The sequence below is a fragment of the Rhipicephalus sanguineus genome, chromosome 11 (assembly GCF_013339695.2).
Source record: "Rhipicephalus sanguineus isolate Rsan-2018 chromosome 11, BIME_Rsan_1.4, whole genome shotgun sequence".
Taxonomy (NCBI): domain Eukaryota; kingdom Metazoa; phylum Arthropoda; class Arachnida; order Ixodida; family Ixodidae; genus Rhipicephalus; species Rhipicephalus sanguineus.
In genome coordinates this window covers 80587523-80607780 of record NC_051186.1, presented here as the reverse complement: position 1 = coordinate 80607780, position 20258 = coordinate 80587523, and the positions used below count along the sequence as shown (strand labels likewise).

Sequence of the window (20258 nt, the reverse complement as noted above, 5' to 3'; positions counted from 1 at the left end):
GTTGACAGCATTGTGCCGAACTGGGCGTTGCGTGTTTCGCAGGTGCTGGTGTGGCTGATGATGCCGCCCGATGCCGCAGAAGGCAAAACACGGAAGAGTATCGTTCGATTACCATTCCCACCTGTTCCACAGCCCCCTGGCGTCATGTTCGTTGTTTTGAAAATACATCAGTTAGAAACAGAAATGATTTGTTGCCGAGGAAGCGTAAAAAGGGGTTTTATTTTTTTAGGGCTCAGTAATGTGGCGTAGATACCATCATATGAATATTACATAGTACTTGTTGCATCAAGCCAATGAAAACGCACGGCCTTTGTCGTCACTGCCACATGACAAAACGTCACTTCCCATAACAAAAATAGCCGACGTGTGTCACTGTAGTCCGAAATCAAGGTAGTTTATCCAGTGAAATAATATTACATTTAAACTTAGATATAACGAAATTGACAAATTCCCCCCAAAATTCGTTATAAACAGGTTTTCATTATATCCAGTCTCAGCACGAAAATTCGGAAAAGAAACGCACAAATTAAACACAAGGGGAATTGAAGGCAGAGCTCACCCAAAACATTTATTTAGCGGCAAAAAACTGCATTAGTTTGCTCTGTTGCTTGTTTGTGAGGGGTGGCAATACTGAACGTTCGTAGGACAATACAACGCTGCTCCGTCATCATTTAGCCGTGGCCTCCGAGATTTGTCTCGCGAACCCGCGGTGCAAGACGGCAAAGTGCAGTGGCGACAGTAACGAGTTGACCTTCGAAGATCCGTCGTCACCGTGGTCGCGCACAGTTTCCACCAGCGCCTAATCTGACATCTCCTCGGTAGTGACGACACAGTTGTCGGCATTTTAAAAAATCGCAAAAAGCTACACGTCGTCATGGCCTGCTCCACACACGCACGCACAGCGTCGAAAACGAAGAGCGAACTCCATATGCTGCGCTTAACTCGAAGCGTAACGACACTTTTTCTTTAGTGGTGTCACCTGGTGTCACGTTAACGAAGTGCAGTTCAGAGACTACTGCAACAACTGAAAAGTGGCGCTGCCAACGCAAAAGCCAATTTTCTTTCTTTCTTTTTTTCTTTTACCTTGAAGAAAGCCGGCACAGTTGGTGTGATGGCACCCATGAGCGGCTGGATGAGGTTTGAAGAGAGGGAGGTGGGTTGGGGGGGGGGGGGGAGGAGAGGGGCACGCCTGCGCAGGTTTCGCAGTGGCAAGAAAGCCGGCCAGGGAGCGAAGGCCTCGCCTGCCCACCTTGCGCACACCCGCACGCACAAACAAGCACTCGCTCTCGCCTCACAGTTGCCGGGGCTTCAAGCGCACCTTGCGCACTGCCACCATTTTGCGCTCTCGTCAGCGGGGCAACCGCAGAAGGTGCATGCGGCTCCTGCTCATGCCAAAATGACAAAATTCGGGGCAATATCCCTAGGTTGTCGGCCGCGGAAATTCGTTATATCAAGGGTGCCTCCCACTGCCACTTTGTTACAGAGAGGTTGCAAACACATATGCTTCTATGGTGTAACGGCAGGGAATACAAAACTTCATAGTATCGAGGAAATCGTTGTATGGAGGTTCGTTATAGGCAGGTTTAAGTGTATAACAGCTTCGTTTTCGGTGATGTCACTTGCGCAACGATGTCGGTGCATTGCACAGTACCGGAACAAGCGTTGAAAGCAACATGCTTAATTTGTGTTGCAGGGCCCCTTTAATTCTGATTTCACGGGACCATGAAAACTGTCTAAATTAAACGAATGCCTGAATTATCAAAGGTGTCCAAAAAACAATAAATAAATGTCTATTACATCAATGCACTTTCATGTTCAGGAGGAACATGTAAATCCAGTAATTATTTTGCATAAGAGCAGCGCAAAAGCTGTAATATTCGTCATTTGCGACTTCGTTCACAATGTGAACGCAGCTCAAGACCTCTGTGTCTTAATCTGAAACGTGCTCTGAACCAATACCTTTCAGAAAGCCGCTGAACAACCGTGGCTTTCTGAAAGCCTGCGGCTGTTTCAGCTGTCCACGAATGTTGTTTTTCTACCTTTGCATCGCACATTACTGTCGCTTCGCGCTCGGCGCGTTCTGAGGAACGTCCGAATCAACCGTGTTGCGACCAGATATGATCGAATGGACGAGAGTTTGATGCCATTAAACAATGCATACGCTTGCCGGGACCAGAGACCACGTCTGAATTATCCGATTTTTCTAATTAATGCGTTTTTACTGTACCACATGGCTGTGAAATACCACACGATGGCTATACCAAGGAGCATTTTAAAACTACACTCAAACCTCATTATAACAAATTCACATATGCCACGAAAATAACTTCGTTATATACAAAAATTCGGTATAAACGTTTATTCATTACACTGTAGCTATGACAAGGCTATTCTTCTTTTACTTCTTTATAACCGATAATTCGTTATATCCGTGTTGATTATATATCGAGGTTTGAGTGTATACGATAGGCAACACAATGGCAGACACGATTGCAAAGTGAACGACTCATCTAGCTTTTTCCATCGCATGTGAGTGCATTTGTAATGTGATCTCTACTTCACTGAAACTGATGCTGCTTCATTGAAACATGGCACCTGCTGCCACAAGGCACCAGTTGTCCCAAGCAATTGTGTGCAGTCTGTTGGCTACTCGTGCCATAGCTGTTCCACGCTGACACTTGCGTGCATGCATTTATTGTGCAAGTGTTTGTGCGGCCTTCTACCACAGACGCCGGTGCTTGAAACTCCTTCGCAAAAAGACCCTATACAGCCGTCATGTCGGGCAAGAAATCACGTTAGCAGATGTAGTATAGCGGGGTAGAGAGTAAAATAATACTACGTGTCACACAATGCAAATTGCTTAACTTGTGGCTTGATTCAAGCTTCCCATCCATTACGAAGGGCTCAGCCATAATCCTTCATCGCCATCAGCCACAACATGAACAAACTGCACTTAATGCCTTACAGACACTTTGTGGGTTACCTTGCTTCTCGGCAGAATGATGACTAATGGCATGGTAAGTACTTACTACTTGGCAAAATGAAGATGATTTATGGCGTAGTGGGCACCTTGCAACTGTACTTGTAGTAGCCGCTCCAAGAGAGTTTATAACAGGCTCTAAGAAAGGTCTGCTCCTTCAGCTTTCACTGCTATGTATTCCGCACACGCTTCACTTTATTCTTTTTTTTAAATCCTCGAATCTAAGCTGACTCTAGAGTTTGGTGCCTGTGTACGTTAAAAAATAACAACTATTGGCCTTGATTTGAGTAAGTACAGTATGGCTTGGAAATGTCTAGGTTACAGTGAATGTGTCAAACACACGCCATCCCCAGATTTTTAATGTCTGTATCCAGCCTACCCTAAGAAGATTTTCAAGTGAAAATGGTGCCTTGCAAATAATTACAGTAACCAAATCTAGCACTGTCTTTTCTTCCTTCAAGAGAATTTGCCCAAAAATTGCTTTGCCGGTGCAATCTAATGAAACCTACTGACAATGAAGCCAAGGAAAGTATAGGGGCCATATTTGTAGTCTTTAACTATATTGTATATGAAATAAATGTAAAAAAAATTAATGTCGTCGAAAAGACAACCTGCCGCTGGTAGGTACCGAACCTACAACCTTCAGATAACACATCCGATGCTCTACCAGTTGAGCTACATTCTTTACATTTATATCATAGTGACCACATTACCGTTAAAGACTACAGATATTGCCCCCACACTTTCCTTGGCTTCATTGTCTGTTGGTTTTATTAGGTTGTACATAACAAAAAAAAAAACGGAACCTTGTTCAACTCCTCTTCGTTTGATAGTTTGTGCAATGTAATATGAAACCATTTCCAAGAGCACCAGCCTACTTCTATTCATCTTTATTGTCATCACAAGATGGCAACTGCAGTGATTCCACTCCTGCGCCAACTGCGCCAAAGTGCGCCAAATTGTGTTGACTGCGCCAACCTGATAATATCGACGAAAATTGCGCCAAACTGCGCCAAAGTCTCGGGTTTGGGGGCGTCTATCACCGGCAATCGCACAGCCGGCGCGTCAGAACATGTGCAGCTTGATCATGGGGCTGCCAAAGTCGCAACCATGGACCAAGAATTATTCCACTGAATAAATAGCTCTCGCGCGTGCGTCCCGAATAAGCCACGATGCCATGCACGGTGCCGACGCAGCTTCTGTTCTGCAAGTCGGCTCGACAGCCAATCGCGCTCTCCGCAGAGGCTCGTGACGTCTAGGCCTCTCGGTAGCGAGAAAGTGCGACGGCGATTCATCGGCGGACGTCGTCTGTTCTAGAAACGCTGCTGATAGCTCGTTTCAAGCGTCGCACGGCATGTAAGGAAAGCAATGTTCAGTATTAACTACATGTGTGCTGCTAAAATGTCTGTCACTTCTGTTTCCGGACATCGCGGAATGAAATCTGGGATCGCTAGCACTATATATATATGGAACAATATCGAATTTTCCTTGCTTCGCGTTTATGGAAGAGCACGCGAACGGTGGACACGCGTTCACACTTTTCCTCGGATATACTTTATCCATGGACCTTCATTCAGAAGAGCTTTTTCGTAATTGCTTATGCCAGCACGTCCGAGTTTAATCACTCTGCGGTAAATGCCCCCTAAAAGGCCCTGCCCTTTCGAGCTCACGTGCTAGGGTTCCAATTCGAATTTTTTGCTTGCTTTTTAAAAATGTCATCTCATTAATAAAAGCATATATCCTGGTCGGAGCAGCCGCAAATGTGCAGCTGTCAGTAGCGGGCCCGTCGCTGACGGCCCACAGTGAAGCGGCTACCCCATGTTACACGTCCGCCCCCTCGCTTTCCAGGGGTCAATAGCTAACGGGTAAAAAAAACTCAATTTCGCTTAAGGGCGAAGCAATGAATGCGATACCAACAAATTGTATTGTTAAACGAAGTAAGGCTAGCCGCTAACTCTTTTGGATTCGATCTCGCGTAACTCAATAAAACGCTGGTTTAATGGAATATGGCCGCTCCAGGAACCCAAGCGTTTTCTTGCTCTGAGTTCTCTAAACACGAAGTAAGCGTTGAGAGCACAGCAAGTTTACCAGCCTTCTCCTGATGCCTCGAGATGGCGCGCGCGCAAGCGACTGCGCCCTTCGAACGATGCGGTCCCCTTCCCCCCCTACCCCCCGCTCCTCTGGCGTCCTTTCATGCTCCTTACGAAAGACGGGCGGGGCGTTTCCTCTCTGTTTGATGAACAATCGACGGCAGGCCCGCACGCGGGAAGATGTTATGTCATGCGCTGTCCGTGCGACGGAGACAGACGGCCGGCTAGCTTAATCTCCGCTTCAGCCGCGTTTGTCGCCAGCGGTCGCGAGCTTTTACCCGCGGCTAGAATGCGTGTGGTGATGTTATTAATTTGGTCTTTATACAGAAAATTACGGCAATGGCGACGGCAAAAATCCGCGGAGAGCGTCCATATAATTGTTATCACAATAAACATTTAAAAAAAATTGAGCCATTTCACTCTGTGAAGTGGATGATAAGCGAAGCTGTTTCACGCATGTCAAGGAGGTGACATGGTGGAGGACAGTTTGGTATGTAAGGCCAGGTTGTTAACGTTCAATACGAATATTAATGCGAAAGCATCAGATGCTTTATCAAACACGAAAATTGACCGTCGGCGGCGTCAATCGATTGATGCAAAAAATAATCATGTGATGGCGTCATCATCACGTCATAGATCGTCAAAACTTGTGACGTCATCATGGCGTCATATATCGTGATGTCACGTGATGACGCCATCACGACATTGTCGCTTTACACTGCTTCCGTAATCGGTGCGCCGATCATGGAGCTAGCGCAAAACCAGGTGAGGTGCAGATAGCTTGCAGAGAAGGAGGGGGAGGATTAACCCGTCGATCGAGAAGGAAAAGAACCTGGCTTTCGCCTTGGAGTTTTCTTAGGGGAATGCATTAGGGACAGTGTGACTCTTTGGCATTGAGGCACTGTTGTACATCACGGCGTTTGTCTACAATGTCTGCTGATAGCCACATAGATGTATTTAGAGTGTTACTTCATAAAGTGCAATTTTATTGATCTGGTATTCTGTTTATTTGCTAGTGTTGAAAATAATCGCCGAAGAGGTTAATTCAGAACACTCAACTGCATGAGCCCTTATTTTTTCATTAGCGAGTGAAGTATTTAGGAGGAGTATGGAGTTCTCCTGAGATGATTTTTTCCATGAGATTTGCAATGAATCGAAATATTTCTAGCCTTCACAAGAGCCCCATAGTAATATTCCGGTGCTTGAATGTTATTGCAATATGCTTCTGTAGTGCACTCCAGGATGTGAAATTCGCTGCTCCAGAGTGCTCCCAGATGCAAAAATATCTGCTCCAAAGTGCTCCAAGATGAAAATTTTGCTGCTTCAAAGTGCTCCAAAACGAAAATTTTGCTGCTCCAAAAATTGCTCCAAATCAGAATTCCTCGGTAGCATCACTGCAACTGTGAAAGGAGACAGAATGTGCGACAGAACGAGCTTAGTATGACGACAATGTCCGCATCCACTTGGATTACAAAAAAAAACATCTGAATGAGAGGTTACTTGGAAAGTTAGTCGCAAAAGTTGCATGACATATTGTAGTTCCAAGGAATACAACACATCACAGGATGAATTAATGAAGCGGTGGGCTGCTATCTCATTTGTGGTCGTTGTGGATTCGTTAGGTATATGCACACCATCAGATGCGTTATGGACTGCACAAAGTGACATGCAATCTTTCAGAGACAGCAGTGCATCTCGTAATGATGCCAATCCTAATTGCAGGAGTTGACCGACCAGTTCCGACTGCAGTATGCTCACATGTGGCTAGCCCTGATCCGGCGGGACCTCGAGTCTCTGCAGTACTGGGGTAACCAGCTGGGTGTGTCGGGCGACCTCTACAAGGTCCTCTCGTGCATTGTGTCGGGCCGCTCGTGGACCTCCATCACTCGGGGCATTGACCGCCAGAAGCACACCAAGGCAGAGGTAACAGAACTTGGAGGTGGTTGATTAGAATGTTAGGTTTCTGCACAGACCGTATCTATGAAAGATAGGCGTGCCACATTAATGATGTGGTAACAATACAGTGGAACACACGTAATACATTTCCATGGGGACCACAAGAAAAGATATCCAATAGAATCTCGATAATTCGAATGGTCATTTATTATTTGAACTTCACTGCCAGTACTAACGTGCAAGGCTGAAACTTCGAGGATAAGCGCGCGCGCTAGACGTATCTATAGTAATGGTACAGGTTTTCGATCTAAAGCACTTCCCTGTGCTAGAACGGCGGAACCATATACTGTATTTACTCGATTCTACCGCGCCCTCTATTGTAACGCGCACCCATTTTTCGTGAGAGAAATGAAAAGAAGTCCGTAGGAGTCCACCTTCGCACATTCAGAAAAACAAGTATTTGGGTTTTAATGAACTAAAGTTTCAAAAAAAGAAAACACAAAGTCAAACGGCGGGCTTTGCCGCTGAAACTGTCACTACTACGACGGCGATATGAGTTGCGTAATGGATCAGTCTTCGTCGCTGTCGGACAACTCCTTGTCGCTGTCAGCGCTCTTCGATTTCGGCAAACCAGCCCTGCTTTTGTCCACTGAAACTTTTTCGTGAAGCTTTGCTGTAAAACAATCTTCTGCTTCTGTTTGCGCGTCTCGCACGCACGTTTTGGCAACTCCGAACGACCGCGATGTGGCCCGATTTCCGTCCGTCTCTGCACATGTAATAACTTTTCTTTTAAATGCGACATCGTGGTGCACTCGTCGAGTATTTGGAGTGGGCACTTCCATGCCGCCGTTGCGAATGCAGAACGGGATGACAAACTCCTCAGCACACGTACGAACTGAAACAATGACAGAAATGGCTGAGGCGCGTAGGAGGCGGCCATTTTGAAATGCCGATGGCAATACGATACCGAGTTTCTTTTTTTTTTTCTTCGGTATTCGATTCTAACGCGCATGCGATTTTTCGACTCGTTTTGCCGAAAAAAAGGTGCGCGTTAGATTCGAGTAAGTACGGTAGGCTCTGCTGTAGTCGAGACATGTTTTTCACAGTGTCTCACAGATTGCAGCACGTTAGCTAATGTTTGCTGTTTGCTTGATATGTTTTCCGCTAGGTAGACGTAGTTGTCCATTTTTGGAGCTGTTTGTAAGTTTGTGTGTGTGTGTTTTCGGCGATGATGGGTGCACTATCCCGGCTTTTTCGAAGCATGGCGTCGCACTAAAAACGTAGTTTGATGGCCTCGCCAATGCGGCTACAGATCGCCAAATGGGCTCATTTTCGTCGTGACACCTGCCAAACAAAATCAGGAAGAATCCCTCAAGGCTGTGCTTAGTTTGCAAGGCACACGGCAAGAAGTCCGAGAGCCGATAGGAGTGCGAAAGATGTGAAGTTGGTCTTCACATACCTGTGTACTTCAGTGTTTTTCACACACGAAAATCGCACTGAAACAGTTGATGCAGTTAAGCGTCGCCTTGCGCGACTGTGCGCTTCTGCCATGCAACATTAAATGTGTTAAGGAGACTCCTTCTACTACATGGCACTTATGTAGTGTTTTTTCCGAAGCAGTTGCAAGTAACATTGCAGCTTTGTGGTAGGACACCTGCTTGCCAAGCAAATGGCCCGGGTTCGATCCTAAATGGGACTGAAGATGTTTTGTTGTTTATTTTATTTGCATCTTTCTCGATTTTTCGGTCACGGACGATTTTTTGCTCACAACCAATGACGCCATCGCCGACGCCGACACCGGAATTTCTGTGAAACAAGCTCTCTAACGCTATCGCATTAAAAATGGACCTGGGCAAGCCGAGAAAAGGATTCAGACCGTGCAGCATGCGATGGAAAGACAAAGGATAAGCGTAACATTAAGTGTCCGATAGACAGCAGAATGGATCCGAGAAATAACAGAAGTAGCCAGCATTCAAGAAAAAAAATGGACCTGGGCAAGCCGTGTTATGCACAGGACTAGCTACCAGTGGTCAGCGATAATGGTGGAATCAATACCAGGGAATGGTGAATGCAGCCAAGGACATCAGAGAATTGGGGGGGGGGGGTGACGAAACTAGGAAGTTCGCTGGCATAAAACAGAATCAGCTCACTCAGGATATGGGCAGTCAGAGACTGTTGGGAGAGGTCTTCATCCTGCGGTGGACATAGAATAGGCTGTGGTGGTGATGATGATGATGATGATGATGATTGAACTGCAGCACAGCTGCTCCCGGAAAGGTGCTGCACACTCGGCAACTCCAAGCACAGTGTTGATCTACCAACTTGAACTGCCTATTGTTTTAATCCAAACTAGGGGTGGACCTGTGTTCCCAAATTGCTCAGTATTCGAACGTGTGCGGTATTCACTAGTTAATGCCTCAGGTGTGCAAGCTAGTGTTCTGCAACAGAGCATGCTGTTTCCATGTTCTCTTAATTGATGGGTCAAATGTGCTCTTTCGTAATCTTTTCTTCGCACAATGCAGGGTTCTGAAATCAAGGAGTTTGCGAGCCAGCACTTCCCGCTCATCTCTCAGATCCTGGGCATGGTCCCTCGGCAGATGCTGCTCATCTTCAAGACCAACGACCTGCTGAGGGGCATCGAGACCAGCCTAGGTCGGTTTCTTGTTACTCTGAACGATCACTTGCAAAAAAAATTACACCATCTCCCACTAAAGGGAACCATGTGGGGATGCGAAGCAGCGCATGGGCCGACTTAAAGTTCCGTTCATCACGTGCACCTTGCCCGATGTTAACGCGTCCTTGCAAGTGGAGCATACCATGAATTCACTGTAGTTGCTGTTGCTGTTACTCGTCCCGAACTCTTGTTGAAGCACGCCACGCGGTTTCATCGCGCATCTGCAGAATCTCGTTCCCCGACGCCGTCACGTGATTGCTGAGAGAGTGTAAGGGGGAGAGGCCACAGCGTCTTACCCAGGCCCTTACACAGGCCCGAACGCACTAGCGCGTGCCAGCACACATGGTTCCTGAGCGGACGGTCGCCATGGAAGGACGGACACAGCCCCAACCAAAAGCTGCTTCACATCTGATATAGCTGGGAGCTCATTGCATTTACTGCTACTGCCTGTGCTGCTACTCATGCTTTTTACTTGACGTGCAGTGATAACAAAAACAGGCATTGCATGCGTGGTGCAGCATACGGAAGTACGCCCGATTACACTGCATAAAGACATTAGAGCCATTGCACGATAGCATGCACCAAGGTACCGACAGGCCACGAATCAGCTGCCTGCTCTTTTTGTCCACCGCTTCGAAGGCGAGGAGAGCATTGAGGTCTGTGCTTGCTCCGCTGCCAACAAACACACTGCTGCATTTCGGTGGCCACTCTCCATCGTGCAGTTTTGAAAAGGCGTTCGCAAAAAGCGCATGCAAGTCAATCATATGACCACTGGCACCAGCTGAAGTTCCAATTCGTTGCCTTGGATTCCTCTGCAGTAGCAGTGAAACTTTGTTAGGTTAAAATTGGAGATGAACATCCTCGGAAAATTAAGGCTGAACATGCATGGGGTGTTCTATTAAGATTTTCAAAGGGCTCTTTGAAGGTCTTAATTCATTAACCCAACCAGACAGGCAAATCTGTCAAAATGTTCTGCTTTATGGTGTTCTATGTACAGTTCTCACGGATTGAAACGGGACAATTTAGGGCTAAGTAATGCACACACTTTCATTTTCACCATCTTCAGTTCGGGTCATTTTGGTGTAATTTTGACTCGAACGTGTAAATCAGAGCCAACATTATCTTTAGAGACCAGATTTGTCGTGACATGATGTGGTTATCTCGAGCAATTGCGCGTACCAGTCGTTACTATAGCTGAAAAATTTGATGTCGCGTTTGAATCCCGGAGTACTGTACATGAAGTTGAAAAAACTGAAAATACGTCATATAAAAAATTTCTTTATATTGGGGGTCATTATATCGAGGTTTAATTGTACAAGATAGAGATTGCAGCACTCTTGATGTGTTGGCTGGCCTCTTCGCACCTATCAACTTGTCCTACTGCCCTGTAGAACTTGCTTATCCACATTAAGTGGTTCTGATAGTAGTTTTTTATTTGGGTCACCTTGTGGAGTGTTTTAGATGTTTTTTGCTTGGTGTAGTGAGGTAATGTGCTTTATGCAACGTCCTTGTCTACCCTATATGTTAACTCTGACCGAATTGTGTTCCGCAATGACTTAGGTTGTTGAACTCACCGACGGCTACACCAACTTTCGTGACAATTAAAAGGAGTTTCGGCACATGCTGTAAACTGTGTTCTTTGTGTGATGTCAGTGCTATATGAATGTGTGCTGTCTGACAAATAAAACCAGCTGGAAGTCAACACTTGTATGTCTCTTAGTATTCATTCATTCCTTGTCTATGCACTATGTCTAGCAGCATTTTACACTGTTCTAAAGCTCTCTATTATCAAAATTTTCATACATTAAGTGAATTTAATATCAGTTTGATGCTAAGTTTTTATTGGCCTGCTCCAAAGAGCTTCAAAAGGAAGCTGTCTCTGCTTCAAATTGCTCAAAAATGATATTTATTGTACTCCAAACTCCCACAAAATGCAGTTTCACTTCCTCTGAAAATTGCTGCAAGATGACTGGGCAGTCCCACCTCTGTAACTGAAGTACTTTCATACATTAGTATTATATTACCAGATCCCATGTGCTGTATGTTGGCTGGAACAATAATGGCATATGGTGAACTTGGTTATATGCAGCAGTTTTGTTTTTTGACGTCAGAAGCAGAGAAACATGGCATTTAGTGTGTTTTAGAGCTCTTTATATCAAAAGTCGCATCTGACGAACAACTCTCATTTTAGGTCTGATATTCTTTGTAAGCATGTCCTCGTTATATGCTAGTTGCAGTGATAAAGTTCCCGCTCTTTCTTCGTTATATTTAATAATTTGTTATGTCATTGTTTATTACATTAGTGCTTGACAGTGCTAATTCAACGTAAATTTTCAATCATGCTGCCTTTGGTTTTATACAGGGACACGAGGTGCGGCCCGTTCGTTCATCACCATGTCTCGGTGCTGCGTGCGTGCTGTGTATGAGGACCAGCTGAAGCACTGTGCCAACTGGTGGTCTAGAATGGTAGTGGTGGTGCGTGCCTGCTTCGCACAGTCGGCCATCACGGTGTACCAGACTTTCCTGTGGTTTAGGACTAGACCGCTTGTGGGGAAGGCTGCTCAGGTCGGGCGATGCGGCATGAGCGAAGGACGTGCGAGTCCTGTAACTGTGGCCTGTTGTTTGGCAACACAAATATGGGCATGACTGGATTTGTCAAGACTCTCCAGTGAACACCACAGAACATGTATGATATGATGAGGCGCATGTTCTTGTGGTAAAACACTAAGGGATGGGATGTTTTCGTCTCGAGAATCTCATCAGGGGGGCTATTTTGTAAGCGTTCTATCACAGAACGGAGGTAGTCCGTTCTATCGGGCCGCACGCGATTGGTGGACGCTCGTTTGACGGTGAAGACGTGAGAATAGGCAAGAACGGTCATAGAACGCTCGCCGGCTCCATTCTATCAATAGAAAGGATACAAAACGGTCTCTGGACGACTTGGATTGTATCGAAACGTAAGCGCTGGGGCCGGGGAATTGAATTTTGATCCAATTGAAGTCGTCCGGAGACCGTTTTATATCAGTTCTATCGATAGAACGGAGCCGGCGAACGTTCTATGACCGTTCTTGCCTATTCTCACGTCTTGACTGTCAAACGAGCCTCAACCAATCGCGTGCGGCCCGATAGAATGGACCACTTCCGTTCTACGACAGAACGCTTACAAAATAGCCCCCCAGAACTGTTCTTACATTGTGAGTGCCTGTATGATGCGTCACGTTGATGCGAAATGTGAGTAGGGACATGTTGAGACTGAGTGCATTTGTACGTTTGACTCCAAAGTGGTGGGCGCAGTCGACTGTGGAAGGCTGTTGTGTTTTGTAGCAAAATGCTAGGAATTCGTTTAGCCAGCTTTTTACTTCTAGTGTACCGAAATCTTGTTGTCACAGTTTGCACTGAATTGCAAGAATGTATGAAATACGCCTATTTTAGTGCCTTTATTGCATGCTTCGATGCACTAGGTGTGAATGTTCAGAAGTAAGATTGCAGAGGACAAAGCTGTTGAGCAGTTTTTCTGGAGCAGAAAATGTCCGTCACATGAAAGAAAATTTCCATCCGTCCTGCTCTTATCTGCTGCCATTTGAATGTGTTTCATGAATAGTGCGCATGTAAAATGCGTGTGCTGGTTCAGTTTAGAATCACTGAACTTAAGTTTAAGGAAGCAGCTCCATGACTTCATATTTTTTTTCTCGGCACTGGTCTCCGGTATCAACGTGCCAGCATATTTTTAGCAACTTCACCCTTTTTCTGGTGTTATAATACTACTTACATGATGTGTAATATGTAGCTCTCCAATTACTTTTATCGTGCCTGTGATTTATGGTTAGACTGTGAGTGAGCACGTCACAAAATGGAGAAACAAGGGACGTTCTCAAAGTGGCAAGTATTGAATGAAACAGAAAAGTATTTCAGCCATTGAAGGTGGTGTTTATACATTCACTGTGGCTGTGCCACCAGTCTGTTACGGAATTTACTCTGACAATGCAGCTGTTGGAAGACTTTTTGTTCACATGTGTGTGAAAAGTTGAGACAGGCGAGAAAATATATGCTTTCTCAGTTTTTATGCCAGCGTTGTGGCGCCATGAAACATGACATGAAGAAAACATGCACATCTGCATGCCCCGTTCGTGGGTCTTGACACACAGGAATTGACAATCCCAAAGAGCGGAGCAGCATTTGTCTAACAGGTGCCGTCCTTTGTGGAAGTAGGGATGCAGTAATGTGGTCATCTTATAGCACAACTTCGTTATGGCAAGGTCACATGGGACATTAGAAAAACGACCCACTTTGATAGCTTAGCACTTAAGGTGTTGCGCTGTTGATATTGAGGACATGTATTCAATTTCTGGCCACGGTGTCTGCATTTTGATGGGAGTGAAATGCAAATGCACCTATGGACTTAAATTTAGGTTACATGTCAAAGAATCCCAGGTGATTGAAACTAATTTGGAGTCCTCTGCTGTGACTGTATAGTCTATGAGAAAGCAGAACACGAGTCATTTTTCTTCATAAAAATTGTCCAGTGCATGAATAAAAACATACATCGCTGACTAGCCCCGCAATGTGTTTGTAAAATGAGTGATTTCACGACGATCGAGAACAGTTTCAGTTTGGCACGATGTTTTAGAGGGACACTGAAGAACTAATCGTGTCATTTTAGTAAATACCTTTTCACAATGGTAGAAGCACCACTCTTGCCATGAGAAGACGCCTTGTAAGCGAAGAAAAAGTGCAAAAAGAAAATGCAGTGAAGTTTTTGCATCTACTGCTGTGACTTCAGGGATTCTGATGTCATCTGCTAGGGCCTCCATACCTGGTGCTTTAATCGCTAAAAATGAAGTGCATTGCCCTCCAAGGAGACCAATCGCTAAAAATGAAGTGCAGTGCCTTCCAAGGAGACCAGCGGCCTAGCATACCAAGCAGGGCCATAGCCAGAATTTTTTTTACCGAGGGGGTTCAACAAGCCTTATGTATGTTGGTGCATGTGTTTTTATGTGTGCATGTATATACACACATGCAAAATCGAAAACTTTTGGGTGGGAGAGGGGGGGGGTTTCGACCCCCTTCCACTACGCCAATGATACCAAGTTTCAGGAAATTTTGTTAAGCCAATGAGACCAAATACAAAAAAAAAACACTGAAATTTGTGACATCATGCTGACATGCACAGATGTTCAACTTCATTTGGGTCTAGGTGGTGTGTAACTTTTAAAGAGACCCCACTTCAACACTTTTTAAGCGTGGTCAGAAAACGCTGCCGATCGGTAGTTGAGGCTCCCAAGAACATGCAAGCCGAACATTATAGTGCGACACGTGGCCTACAGACAGACAGACAACGAACTTTATTGGATCCTGAGGAGTTACTGACAGGAACCCCAACGGGAGGCCGTTGTAATTGCTGGCCGCGCCCACGTAGAGGACAACGCCGTGACGCTCCGCCCTTTCCTGGGCCCTCTGAATCATCAGAAACACGTGGCTTAGAATTTACAATTAATTTTCACAGTCACCTGAAAATCACTCCCTCTTCTCTCTGCAAATGATGCCAAATTTCTGTGCCATAGGCCCTCGTCCATGGCGGTTGGCTGATTTGAGCATCCTGAGCTGTGCAGTTACCGTGGCCGCCGCAAGATGCCACCATGTGCCCGCGTTCGCGATCATATTGAAGGAAAGTGAGCCGTGTGTTTGAAGAAAAACAAGAAAAGAAAGTGCTCAAGGTCATGGCGTGCGCTGACGAAGGGACGCATCTTCCTGCCCCCTTGTCATCCCCTCCCTGCGTAGCTTTCAGCGCGCTCGCTGGTACGAAAGGAGAGACAAAGCACTTGAGCGTGCGACAAATCCCTGTAACTCAGCTCGTACTTGATGGATTCCAAAAATTTTTGAGGCATGTGATTCATGAAGCGCCATGTGCTAATAATGAGACTATTTCATTATAACTCAGCAAAGTGTTCATGGGCCCCTTCAAAACCAGGACAGATCACAAAGGGGAGACAAAACAGCACTGCTGCTGTAATTGTTGACATGTTGGTGCAAAATTTCAAAAATGAAAATCTGACCTTCATTTTCTCTTCTATTAACGTGCATGTGATGGTGAAATTAACCACAGTAGAGTCTTCCATAAATAATTTATCGCTCTAAACTGATTCATTGTTTCACTTTATTGTACTGTACTCACAGGTTCAATCAAAACATCAATTTTTTCATTATAACGACTGGTATCTACAGCTGCTCAAGATAACTACGTCATGTCGCGACGAATCTGGTCTCTAAAGATAATGTTGGCTCTGATCTGTGCGTTCGAGTCGATAGTACGCCGATATGACCCGAACTGGAGATGGTAGAAACAAAAGTATGCACTTTACTTACCTCTAAGTTGTCCTATTTCAATCCGTGAGTACTGTGCCTGTTAAAAGTTTTTCAGTGGGGCAGCACGTATAATCTAGAAAGATGAAACTGGGCGGCATAAGTTTAAAGTGATCGTGTGTCAGTGTCATTAGATAAACGTTGTTGGTCAGGATCCCGTGTTGTCAAATCATATTCAATATTGGGGAAAATTAGCTTAATCTATAAGTTATGTAGTTTGTAAAATGCTTTAGAGTGCGCTTAAAAGGACACTAAAGGCAAATGTTAAGTCGACGTGCGTTGTTCAAATAGCATTTCAGAATCTCGTAGTGCTTGTCTCGTGCCAAGGAAATGCTTAGTTTGAAAGAAAGTCACGTTTTAGTGGTTCACATAGCGTTAGCGCATTTCAAAACCGCCCGCCTCCGAGAACGGCTTTGTGACGTAGCATTTGCCATGCCCGCCCTTTACTGCCAGACAGCCGGGGCTGGAGCGCACAGCCCAGCGAAAACGGAAGTTATGTCATTGTGCAAGTGTAACGTCAAGAAAAAGCGCACAAGTTGCATATTATTCCATCTCCTAAGTCACCGCAACCTTCTTTTCTATCACGAGTAGTTTGAGTACTAGGGATTACATGTCAATTGCTAAAGCGCTTCTCTGCGTAATGTTAACATCTTACAAGTTCTCAAGCATTAAACTTTCACTGCAGGGGCGTAGCCAGAAATTTCTTTCAAGGGGGGGGGGCGTTCAACTATACTTTATGTATGTTCGTGCGTGCGTTTGCATGTGTGCGTGTGTATATACGCAAGCAAAACTGAAAAATTTCGAGAGGGGGGGGGGTGTGAAACCCCCCTTGGCTGTGCCCCTGTTTCACTGTGACATAAAAGTGTATTTGCTTTTAGTGACCCCTTTAAGCATAGCGAGCGGTTTGCTGAGGCCTAATTTTGATAAATATGATGGCTTCACGTTGGAGGTTTAAAATGGAAGTTTGAGATCTCTAAGGTGTGTTATGTTCGGTGATCATATTTGAGCAATCATGCTTCTTGATGTTCCTTTGCAAAGTATCGAAACGAAAATGTTTTTGCACGTCGATTATTGCGGCGACTCCAAGGCGCGTTTTGCCCCGCGTCCCGTCTTGGCTCGCCTTAACCTACCTATCACACAGGGCCGTGCAGTACCACGATGCAAGACTATTGCGTGAGTATCTTAGAGATATCATTGAGCATCTGTATTTCTGTATCGAGATACATTTGAAAAATGTATGTGTATGTCATAGTGAAATATTTTTACCATGTATCACTGCAAGATACTGTGATACTGTGCAGGACACGAAAATCTCGTTACTTTTTTTTTGTCGGAAATAAGCTGACGTATTTCCAAGGGGGAAAGAATATTTAGAGCGAACTCGATTATGGCTGGGATCTGGAAAAAAATGTCTCCGAAATGTTGACAAAAAAATGTTGCAGTGGCTTAGCTCGGCTATGCCAGGATAATGTTGCATTAGCAAAGGTTCAGCTGATTTTAGCAAGGTTCAGCTTATTGTTCTTAGCTTTCCCTGATTGTCTAGGATTAGCTTGATTATCATGCTTACTGCTGCTCCAATGACAAACACATGGTATACATATGTGGCACATGTATATTTATTTGGCCAGGCAACTACTTCGGGATCCGATGAGTTAAGCTTCTCCGCTCTTCTGCGCCGTTGAGCAGCATTTGCGCTCTCCTTCTCCATGGCTAAACCACGCTGGCAAACGCCAGTCAGAGGCGCTATCAAGCGGCTCCAGCGCATTGTCGGACGGCGACTGCACAGCGAAGGCGAATAGCTGCGCGCGCGCCGGCGCCAGTACGTCTTCCTCGGCTACGACGTCACTCCTCTGGAAAGCGCAGACCGGCGGCAGCGAGTCGCGCGCGGCAGCGGCGGAGTGCGCGGGAAGTGCCGGCTCCGATGCGCCAGCTGTGTGACATCACTGATCCTCGCGCATGCGCAGCACGGCTCTTGAGGAGCCACGCGAAACTGGCTCGGCTAGGCCAGTGTAGCTAACGCTACAAAACACAACGTCCGCGCCGCACCACCCGCGTGCGGGTTTCGCGCCGCCTACGAGAGACCGCGTGACGACACCGCGCGCCAATCTAAAGCACCAGCGGCAACAGAAACGCAAGTCTGATGTACGCCACCGGGCTAAAATGACTGACGAAGATTGGACGAACGATGCTAAGCGCAAACGCATTGCCCGCCAGGATCCTCAGCATCGCGAAGCCTAAAATACCCATCGACGAACTGGTTACAACTATGGCTCTGTGTTCTCTGGTAAATCCGAAAAAAAAAAACCGATAAACACTCGCCGGCAAAACTTTTAACGATTCGGATTTATCCGATAAACTCCAATTGTAACGACCAATATGACCCTGTTCCGTTCTTTATTGAAAGGGCTTGTCCTAAGCTGTCATTGATACATCGGACGGTTTTGCTGATTAAAGAGGTCATGAACCACTTTTCCAAATAATGATCTAATGACCTCAGTATCGGAGTTTACTGCCTCCCGAATCGATTGCCGCAAAAATTTCGAATCCGTCAAGAATGAGCGGAGTTATGGGGGTTTGGCGCACGCTCTCAACGCTTTCTCTCTTTTCTAGTGCCGACGAGCGCACTGGAAGCTATACAGGAAGGGATGGCACGAGGGGAAAGAAGTTACGTCAGCGCGCGTCATGTAACGCGATCGCTCTCCCGCTGTGATTCGCATGCGCGAGTGCGGCTACCCGTGCAAAGTTAGCAGAGTGCGGCGCTGGCAAGTGGCGGCACCCCGTGGCAAGAAGCGCATCTGATCCGAACGCCGCTCCCGATTTCTGTCGGCTATCGGCCAATGAGGATGCTATGTCTTTTGCGACGCGGAGAAGCAGATACGCGACGTCAACTGGCAGACGCCAGTTGACGTCGCGTATCCACTGACGAGAGTGAGAACCGGTCTCTGTTTGAAAAGAGGGCGTCTGAGAAAACAGCTAACTTCGCGCACCGCTTGTAGCCTTTACGCGGCTCGCACGACTGCAATATTTGTCTGAGCAGTTCATAGCCGTGTCAGCTTTCCGCAGGATGTGTTTTTTCAACAAGCCCAAGGGGTGCTTCATGACCCCTTTAATGTAGACCTCACCCGTTGCGCATTTAACAAAGGGCCTGTTGCGCGCGGAGCGAGAGACGTCAACGTACGGCTCCCAGGAAGCGTGAGATGACATTTTGAGCTTCCTGGACTTTGGACCCTCATGACTGACTAGCTTGCAAGTAGTTCAGCAGTGTAACAGTATAAGTTGGTATGTTTGTACAAACCGCTCTTCAGAAGGTTGAAAAGGCATTATACCAGGTAGTTGTGTTGTGCTCCGATTCATCTTCCTACATGCAGAAGCTTCACAAGGACTTGCAACTTTCCAGCCCCGAATTCCAGGCACTTCACTTAAAAGATCCGTGCCGCCAACTTAACAATGTTCTGGAGGATGGAATTAAGACGAGCTCATTTAAGGTAGTTCACGATTTTGTTGTGCACTTTCCTGCCCCGTTGGAGTCGTGGCGGGCGGCGCCGTAAGTTTGGACTTGTGTGCGTGGCCATGTGCATGACCATCAAGTCGCTGAAGACTGTATGTTCGTCTAGGTGGTTATCTTTTTATGAAGCTTTGGAATATGCTCAGGACTATTGGCGTGCCATTTTGTCTTTCTTGAGAAGTGACGACGCCAAAGGAATGAAGTGTGAGACGCTCAAAACTCTTGTTTCATCGCCTGAAGTTGTGCACGACACGCTGATTAAATTGAGGTTTCTTAAGACGAATTCGCTGTGCTATGCTCTCAATCATTAAGGAACTTGAAGCAGAAAGTACGCTGGTACACCAGGTTTACCCCATACTGTGGGTTCGTTTGCACTGTGCTCCTCGGTCAATGGCGTGACCCATCTGAGGTCTTCACATCAGATGTCGCAAGTCTGTTGATCTCCTCGACGGGAATGACCGCCAACGGCTGTCCCAGACTTTCATAGATACTACGCTGCTGTCGCTGAAAAGTGTAGACTGACACTTGAGAGGAACCTTTGCGGCGCACTCCAGAACACCAGTGAATCGTTTTGGTACAGTGTTCAAATTGTGAATCCAAATGCGAAGCATGTGCTTCTTCGCCCGTTCGAAACCTATGCGCTGATTTTTAAGCTAGTGTTTCTTGAAACTGACGACATGTAAAATCTATAAAGAGCTATAAAGTCAGTAACATTGTTGAACCTCTGGCGTTGTGGAGGCTACCTCACTGTCC

At 46.0% G+C, this 20258-nt stretch overlaps 2 protein-coding genes across 14 annotated transcripts in view; one reads left to right on the top strand and one right to left on the bottom strand.

Moving 5' to 3' along the window:
- Nucleotides 1-14491, top strand: part of LOC119374426 (aarF domain-containing protein kinase 1) — a 55678-nt gene extending 41187 nt beyond the window's left edge. For 2 of the 3 annotated variants that reach the window (XM_037644515.2, XM_037644516.2), the window contains exons 9-11: nt 6793-6993; nt 9489-9618; nt 12003-14482. In XM_037644515.2, coding sequence (XP_037500443.1) covers nt 6793-6993; nt 9489-9618; nt 12003-12286 — 615 coding nt within the window. In that variant the 3' untranslated portion in view covers nt 12287-14482. Of the gene's footprint in view, nt 1-6792; nt 6994-9488; nt 9619-12002 lie in introns of all 3 variants that reach the window. The other variant, XM_049420369.1, reaches the window with a different exon arrangement.
- LOC119375196 (GRB10-interacting GYF protein 2) overlaps nt 1-20258 on the bottom strand; it is a 676837-nt gene that overhangs the window by 327100 nt on the left and 329479 nt on the right. The window lies entirely within an intron of this gene.